This window comes from Adiantum capillus-veneris, chromosome 14 (assembly GCF_014529385.1).
Source record: "Adiantum capillus-veneris isolate H3 chromosome 14, ASM1452938v2, whole genome shotgun sequence".
Lineage (NCBI taxonomy): Eukaryota > Viridiplantae > Streptophyta > Polypodiopsida > Polypodiales > Pteridaceae > Adiantum > Adiantum capillus-veneris.
Window position 1 is genome coordinate 136,833,334 of NC_140944.1, and position 8,917 is coordinate 136,842,250.

Below are 8,917 nucleotides of genomic sequence, written 5' to 3' on the forward strand. Positions count from 1 at the left end.
ACACAACCCTTTGTTACCCTCGAGGAATGACATCCACGGGGTGCCTGCTTTCTCTGGCTCATGGAATACTTCAATGCAAGTGAGCAGCATTCAACCAATATTGCATAATATTGTATAATAGTAGATTTTGTATAATATTGCACATGATAAATCTGGTAGACTTCTGAAGAAGGACATGGTGCCCGTTAGGGTTTTCGCCATGTACTCCTCCATCAATAATCCCTTTTTTGGAGCAGGAAATCTGGGGTCATTCAACCAAGTTGGCTGCTTCTTTATGAGTGGCTCATGTGCTTTCCAAGTCCTGACTCTTGGTACAAGACAGAGATTAGGATCCTTTTGCAGGGTTGCAGGTGCTCTTGTGAACAGAATCAAATACCTTAGATTCTTGTTCAGCCAGTTCAGCCTCCACTTCGGGTGGTCTTGATCTGCACCCTTGACTTGCATGTCGATGTAAGCCTTTCTTTCACTTGTAGAAACTCCACTTTAATCAAAGGATAGGGTAGGGATTGTTGGTGCCATTGTGCATTGATTTGATAGGGAGTGAGTTTTGTAACGTTGACGGAGTGAAGAACTCTCAGTTCCCAATCCATTGATGCCTTCCATTACTCATCTACCTCTTGTGTAATTTTTTCCTTGAGTGCATCTTTATCAGCCTTTGAGAGCTAGACCATTGGCATTGTGTCTGTTTCGGTTATGTGTAGTTGAAACTCTTGCTCGCCACTTAGCTCTTTGGTTGGCTGTGTCTCCATCTCAGCAAATGAAACTCGGGGATCTCTAGCTATGGCTGCTCTGAAGTGCCCGCCTCTTCGTGTTTCCGGTCGTCCCTCTCTCAAATAGCTGGTTGACTCTTTTGAGTTCTACTATTTCTTTCAGCAGCTCGTCTTCTCTTTAAAGCCGCATCAAAGCCAGGTCTATGTGCTGAGACTGATCCAATTTAAGCTCCAGCTTGAGGTCTTTATTCTTCTTCTCTAATGCCTTGTAGACCTCATTTGTGCCTTTGATCGAGGCCACTGAGGGATTTTCTCTGATTTGTGGCAAGAAAATTGCCTGATCATTTATTCTTTGTTCTGAGTACTGTAAGGAGGCATTGGCTACATCCAACTAAACCTAAATCTTCTGAACTGATAGTGTTGTAGTTAGAAGTTTGTTTATAACTTCTGTCAGCTGTTCATCTTTTGCTTTGCATGCATCTAACACTTTTGTAAGCAAATCACCAAGCTCCTCCATCTCTTTCTGTTGCTTATCCCTTGCAAGCTGATGTTGTTCATCCTCCGCTTTCAACTTCTGCACTTGCCTTTGTATTTCGATGATGACGTTTAGTCGATCAAGAAACTCCCCTTGGAATGCATCAATCACCATTTCTAATTCTTTGGCCCTTGTGCTACGGCTAAGTGATGCTGAGTGAAGTCATTCAGTCATGTCCTACATTTGTTTAAAATACTCATTAACTTGCAGGATCACTTCATCATTTGAGTGCCAATCTTCGTTTCGTGCCAGATGACTTGATGTTTCTGCAAATTCTTGTGCGTCCTTTGGTGACGTTGGAAAGGGGGTAGATGGAAACCCGCACAACATGTTGTAGACTTGCCTCTTTATAGCTCAGCAGATACCCAACACCCAAAACCACACAAACTCACACTTAATATAGCCCAATTTACAAATTCCAATTGTATTGACTTGCTCTCGGACACCACCGATGACACACACTCACAATCAATCACTTTTTTCCTCACACTCAATCACATAGATACTTATGTGTTAAACTTATTTTAGCTCATACCTTCCATCTCTCTCATATCCCCTCACGTACTCTATCTTGCTCTTTCTTGGTGCGCACACGCACACACACACGACTTGGGGGCAATACAAGCACACAACCAAGCCAAAGCACAAGAGGTCGTCAAGCTGAGATAGAGAAGATGACGGAGAACCTTCACGCTATGAGCCACTTCAATTCAAGTCAAAAGTATGATAGCATTGTACAATGATATCGTTTTCACAAAAAACATGGATAGTCCGTCGATTCTCATGAAGTTGTGAACTCCTTGCTTGGCTTCTCCCGGCCTGATCACGACCAGTCCCTTCCAGATGACGACCTCCTAGTGTTGCTTTTTATTCCTCATGCATCGAACCAGACCCTCGTCCCCTAGGTAGCCCCACTCTAAACCACGTTCTTAAACGTGTCCTCCGCGTCATCCTAGACCTGCAGCTTCTCATGTTTTTTTTTTTAAAGCATGGAGATAATTTTAAATTGCCTTACACAGCCTGCTGTTCCCACCCAAGGTCAACCGCAACCAAAAGCTCCACAAAATTGCTATAATTCAAGGTCTTGGTCGCCGAGTCCAAATACTTATAGCTTCAAGTAGCCCTGGCCGTCCCATTGGACTCGCACTTCACCTGCTCTGTCATTCGTCGATAATGGCGGCCACTCCAAGTGTTGACCATCGTGAACTTGACGTAATCACGACAAATAGCCTCGTTCAATCTTTAACCATGAAATAGTCCTCCAAAAAGAACTTCGTGGCCAAATAATTGAATCGTAGAGTAGCGAGAGAGAAAATTCCCTACATCTGTGAGCATTTCAATAATTAGAGATTAAAAACCAATGCCTGACCTACTAATTGCCACATCTAGCATACACATCATGGAAAAACTTCCCGTAGTCGACATCTGGTACTGAGTCCCCCATTTTGTCCTGTATTTGCATGATGCCATATGAATGCAGGAGTCATTAACTTGTGCCGACATAACTCAGTTGTACCATCATTGTCCAACCCGCTGGTTGAATATTTATGTTCAACCAATCCAAGTCTTTATTGTTTAAAAACTATAAACTTGCTAATACTATGCAAAGATGAAATAAAGTCATGTACAAAGTATTATTTATGTCTCTGTGCTATCTTAGACTGCACCCCTAAGTGGGATGCCCAGCTCCTTCAACAATAATTTGATGAACATCCGGCGTGAGAGCCCTGTCGAAGTAGAGCATGAGACGAACTCCATTTACCCTGTGTCGAAGAGGCTTACCATTGGACCGCTCTAACTGATAAGTACCATTAGGGAAAGATTTGGAAATTCTTTAGGGTCCAATCCACTTCTTCTTGAACTTTTTCTAAAATGTGAAATCAAGGTAGATCTTGTACTTCATGACCAAATCACCTTCATGCAACTTCTTCTTTGGTAATGTTTTGTTGAACTTCCCTACACATTTCTCTCTTTGTTGCACATAAAAATCTGCTGCAGCCTCTCGATCCATCTTCAAAGCCTCCAAGTGTGTGATTATGTCCTGCAAAACATCTCGCTGATTCACATTAACTCGCCATAAACCGTTTAATGAACCTAACTAGATGTGTACAGGTAAGACTGCTTCTTTGCCAAACACCAATTCGTAAGGAGTGAAATTGGTGGCCACTTTATAAGAAGTTATGTAGGCCCATAAGCACTTATCAAGATTACCCTCCCAGTCTTCCACCTGTTTATAAATATATTCGGTGAGCATTTTAATGATTTGACCATTTGCATTTTCAACCAAACCATTACACTATGGATGATAGGGAGACAAGAATCTGTATTGAATTCCCATCTTCTCTACCAATACACGTACTAGCTTGCTGCGGAATCCCTATCCTCTATCTGATATCAAAACCCATGGAACTCCAAACCGACAATAGATAGAATCAAATAAAAATTGAGCAACTGAAAAAGCATTTACCTCCTTGACTGCTTTGGCTTCTACCCACCTAGTGAGGTAGTTGATAGCTACCAAGATGTACTTTTTTTCACTTGTAGACTTGAGAAGCGGGCCAATAGCGTCCAATCCCCACTTTTCGAATGCATTTTGGGCCAAGATAGCCCCTTGTGACTCTGCTACTAAACGCCGCTCACCCATAACTTGACATTCGTGACATGTCTTACACCAGTAATGAACATCTCGTATAAGAGATGGCCACTAAAAACCTGCTCTGAGAATGCGAAAGAGAACCTGATCTTTACCTTGATGTCCGCTTTCTTCATGGCATTGCACGTCAAAACCATGCCGATCTCCTCCTTGTAGAGAACTCTCCTCAATACTCCATCATGGCCGTATACCATAAGGTCTTCACCTATCAAAGTGAACCTGCTAGCCTTTTGGGTAATCCTTTTCCTCTGTAGCTTGGAGATGCCTGCGAGACCTTGACCTGTGCTCAAGAAACCATCAACATCTTTCAGTGTTTCCCTACCTGCATAGCTGGCAGGCGCCACATATAAACCTGCCACATGCATTTGTACCCGGCTACTGGCTAACTAGTCAGCTTCTTGATTTTGCTCCCTCCTAACATGCTTGAATTGCACTACTTTTAAAAAGTTCAATAACTTTTTAACAGAAAAAAACCAATGCTTGAGAGAGTCCCTCTTCACCTGCCATTGCCCTAAGAGTTGTTTGATAACCAAAAGAGCATCTCCCTTCACTATGAGCCTGGATATCCCAAACTCGATACACTGCTTACGGCCTAAGTGGAGAGCCAAGTACTCTGCCTCGTTGTGTGTATGCACATCCTCCAAATCATAAGCTTTTGAAAAAATAGTGTTACCTTGTGGATCCTGTATAATGATCCCGCCTCCGGCTTTTTGGACAACCCTCCTGTAAGCACCATCGAACGACATGACAAAAGCTTTTTTAGATCCGGTTCATCATTTGCCTCTTCTCGAACCAGCCTGGGATACATAGGCAAATCCACACCCTTATTTACCAGCACGTCTGCGAGATGTGACCTGCAAGTGTGATCAATTTTAAACTCAAAATCAAACTCTTGTAATTCTAGCACCCACTTCATAATGCACCTCCATGGTCATAGGTGAAGCATCACTTCAGGTAATAAATTGTTAGAAGTAAGCACATAAAACTTGCGAACAATTAAATGCACTTTGAACTTCCTGCAAGCAAACACTAGGGTCATCACCCATTGTCAAACTCTGTGTATGACATCTCCCCTGGACTGATGATCCAACTCTCAAAGTAGACGGGTTTGTAGCACCGCTTTTTGTAACAAAACTGCACCAATGGCAACTGTACCCACTGTCATAGCAACATAAAAATCATCCTCACGATTGGGAGGACAAACAGTAGGCAATTGACATAGGATTTCCTTAACCCTGTCAAAAGTTGCTTGTGTGTCTTCATTCCATTGAAAGCCATGAACCTGTTGACTCATTTTTTGAAGAGGGTAGACATAATGTGAAAGCATCCAAAATAAGCGAGAGAGCTACTTCAACTTATGCACAAATGATGCCAAACGTGTAGCACTTTTGGGAGGCTCCATCAACACAAGAGCCTTTACCTTTTCTGGATCAGCTTCAATACCATTCTGTGAGACCAGATGCCCTAGCAGGTGAGCTCGAGGTTGAGCTAACTTGCATTTTTTGGGATTCAATTGACCACCCGCTTCATCCAATCGATAGAAACATAACTTTAACTTTGACAAATGATCATTCCTAGAATTGTAACACCCTATGTCATCCATGAAAACTCTGATGAACTTACCAAGGTAGGGACCAAACACTTTGTTCATCCAATCTTGAAAAGTTGCATAAGCATTCACCAAGCCGAAGGGCATTCTACGGTAGGCAAAATAGCCCCATGGCGAAATGAAAGTGGTTCTCAACTAGTCTTCAAGTGCAATGCTTATCTGGAAGTACCCAGAGAAGCCGTCCATAATAGAGTACCTTTCGTGACCTGCAACTTCATTTAAAATTTCATCCTGAAAGGGTAAAGGATAATAGTTCCTCTTGGTAGCAGCATTTAAAGGCTTATAATCAACACACACTTGCCATTTGCCGTTCTTCTTAGCTGTTATGACAACCGGGGAGACCCATTCAGATTCTTGCACGGGATAGATGATGCCTGCCTCCAATAGCTTGTTGATTTCCTGCCAAAGAGCTTCCTACTGAATTTCACCTAATCTCCTTAGCTTTTGTGCCTTTGGTTTATGCCCCTCCTTGAGTATGATCTTGTGTTTGACTTCCTTGGCACCTCGCAAATCTTTATACTCAGTGGCAAACAAATTAGGATAGGATGCACAGAGTTGCACATAATTTTCCTTCTCTTGCTTTGTTAAGTCTTCTCCTAGCATACCTCTTACCTCTTGGGCATCAAGAGAGGAAACTTGAGCTTGCATACCTTCTTTTGTAATAGAGTTATTGATAGTAACCCCAAAGATATCAACATCAACGTGGAGGAGGTCGTCATCACTCTTTCCCTCTTCTATATATGTGTAGCCTTCATCATAGGTTGACTCCGTTTCGTATTCATAGCTTGTTGTAGAATCATCTCCCTCATCCTTCACCATAGGATGAGAGAAACTCTCCCTCGTCCGTAGATCAAGCATCACCTGCCTATTATTCTCTTTATCAAATAAAGTAAATACCCCTTTCCCCCAATCGTGCTTGGCCCCCATTGCAAGAAGCCATGGTCTACCCAATATGATAGGGTAAGCATTGTTGTCAGCTTTCATAACAAAAAAATCAATAAGGCATTCAACACCCATAACTTTTACCTTCACATCCTGTGCTATGCCCAAACACCTGGCCTTGGTATGGTTGGCCATCCTCATTCGCACATTAGATCTTACCACTGCTTTAAGTCCTGCATCCTTCATGGTGGATTCGGTCATGACACACACTTGGGCCCCTCCATCGATGTATGCATGTACCTACATCTTCTTTTCAATAAGAGCATCAACAAGTGGAAGCACATCCGCTGGACTCCCAACCCTCAATGCTAGATTCCCCACAGTATGCACTCTTGTTTTGTCCCATGGAAGCCTGGTGCTAGTACTAGTAGACCACTGACGTTGCAATTTAGGATTTAAAGCAAGCAGCTGACCAAAAGTAATATTAGCCTTTTGGTTCTTGACGTCACTCATCAAGTCATATTCGGGGTGATCCCTTCCAAGTTGGTAGTTGGATTGCTTGATTTTACACCTCCTTCTTCTTTTGCTCGTCTCTACCTGCTCTCTACCTTCACCGACATTCCCTTTTCCTTTGCGAGCTCTAGTCTCCTACTCTGTCTCCGTCTCTCTTCCTTCACGTGCTCTCTTGTTGGCCAAAACATCTACTACCTGTTCATCTACTCCAATCATATTAACACGATGAGCTTCTTCATTACCTTCAGAGGCAGGAGGTATAGGATTGTCAGACTGCTGCTCTCTTTGCCCGTTGAGTTGCCCTTGTCCTCTTCCTCTTCCGAAGAGTGGATACATACCTCCTCTTTCCCTTGGTGGATGTGGACAATCCGATGCATAGTGACCTTCTTTGCCGCAATTATAACAACGGCCAGGCAGCTGCCTAGCTCTTCCTCTACCCGCTCTTTGCTGCCCTCTGTCCATCACACTCAAACAAAGCTCTTGCATTTGTTTTGATAAATCTTGAATAGTATGTACCTAGTGTTGAGGAATAGCTACCACTGCACGATTCGCTTGATCCTCTGCACGAACCTCGCCTTGAGGGATCAGTGGTCGCTCGTATCCCATCATACCTTGTTCGATCTTCTTCTTGATCTTCCTGCTCTTTGCTCGAGTGATTGCTACAGCACCGTTGTAGTTCTCGGGGCTTTTGAAATCCACCTTTTCTTGTACCTTGGGATGTAGGCATGCCGTAAATTTGTCCATCTTGAAATAGTCGTTGTTGGCCAATTGCATTGATGTGGCTAATTCTGCCCGACATTCTTCAAACCGATTAAGAAAAGTATTAAATTCTTCACTTACATCTTGCTTGAGAGCTTTCAATTTCGCGTCCATATCCATAGGTGATACTTCCTTTTGAAAACTTTGTAAGAAACTGGCCCGTAGAGCCTGCCAGGCCTGTCTCGCGGCTCACCCTGTAATGTATCGAACCATGCTTTTGCCTTGCCTCGTAGCACCAATGGTATAGTGTCCATCTTGCTGTCTTCACTAGGCATTCGCAGTGATAGCATGTATAATTCAAAATCTGCAATCCAATCGACTGGATCCTCCTCACTTGTGAAAACAGGGCCATAGCTTCGAGAAGCCATGTTATCCTTCGGTTGCTCTTTGCACTGTCTTCTTCGAGAAGCCATGTTATCCTTCGGTTTCTCTTTGCACTGTCTTCTTCAACGCGATCATCGAGTCCTTCGTGGGGGCACCATTGATGCAAAGGGGGAAGAGGAAAACCCGCACAACATGTTGTATACTTGCCTCTATATAGCTCAGCAGATACCCAGTACCCCAAACCACACAAACTCACACTTAATATAGCCCAATTTACAAATTCCAATTGTATCAACTCGTCTCGGACACCACCGATGACACACACTCACAATCAATCACTTTTTTCCTCATACACCTAAACAATGACACTCAATCAGATAGATACTTATGCCTTAAACATATTTTAGCTCATACCTGCCATATCTCTCCTATCCCCTCATGTACTCTATTTCGCTTTTCTTGGCGCGCGCGCACACACACGACTTGGGGGCAATACATGCACACAACCAAGCCAAAGCACAAGAGGTCGTCAAGCTGAGATAGAGAAGATGACGGAGAACCTTCAGGCTATGAGCCACTTCAATTCAAGTCAAAAGTATGATAGCACTGTACAATGATATCGTTTTCACAAAAAACATGGATAGTCCGCCGATTCTCATGACGCTGTGAACTCCTTGCTTGGCTTCTCCCAGCCTGATCACCACCAGTCCCTTCCAGATGACGACCTCCCAACCCTTTTTTTCTTTGCAGCCTGTTGTCTTCAACTCACTTATAATAACCCTTTCATTTTTGCCTTCGTCTGCTTATGGGACTCTTTTTTTGTGTGTTGCTTTTTCTTCCTCATGCATCGGACCAGACCCTCGCCACAGGCAACCCCGCTCTAAACCACGTTCTTAAACGTGTCCTCTGTGCTCTTGAATGGCCTCCAAGTC

General features: G+C 43.3%; 2 protein-coding genes and 1 pseudogene across 3 annotated transcripts; all 3 read right to left on the reverse strand.

The window, feature by feature from the left end:
• Positions 1–1,779: 1,779 nt before the first annotated feature.
• Positions 1,780–4,704, reverse strand: LOC147443207 (uncharacterized). 2 transcript variants are annotated; one of them, XM_086529117.1, is made up of 4 exons: positions 4,572–4,704; positions 3,994–4,178; positions 3,713–3,910; positions 1,780–3,286 (listed from the first exon to the last, which is right to left on the reverse strand). In XM_086529117.1, the coding sequence occupies exons 1-4, from the start codon at positions 4,642–4,644 to the stop codon at positions 3,113–3,115; spliced, it is 630 nt and encodes a 209-aa protein (XP_086385243.1). In that variant the 5' UTR covers positions 4,645–4,704; the 3' UTR covers positions 1,780–3,112. The 2 variants fall into 2 exon arrangements, with proteins under 2 accessions (XP_086385243.1, XP_086385242.1); XM_086529116.1 differs by lacking the exon at positions 4,572–4,704 and having other exon boundaries at positions 3,994–4,276.
• Positions 4,705–5,908: 1,204 nt separating this feature from the next.
• On the reverse strand, positions 5,909–6,650 carry LOC147443208 (uncharacterized). The gene has a single exon (XM_086529115.1). It carries the CDS (start codon positions 6,648–6,650, stop codon positions 5,922–5,924), a length of 729 nt encoding a protein of 242 aa, XP_086385241.1. The 3' UTR covers positions 5,909–5,921.
• Positions 6,651–6,689: 39 nt separating this feature from the next.
• LOC147443209 (uncharacterized) lies at positions 6,690–7,781 on the reverse strand (annotated as a pseudogene).
• Positions 7,782–8,917: the final 1,136 nt, after the last annotated feature.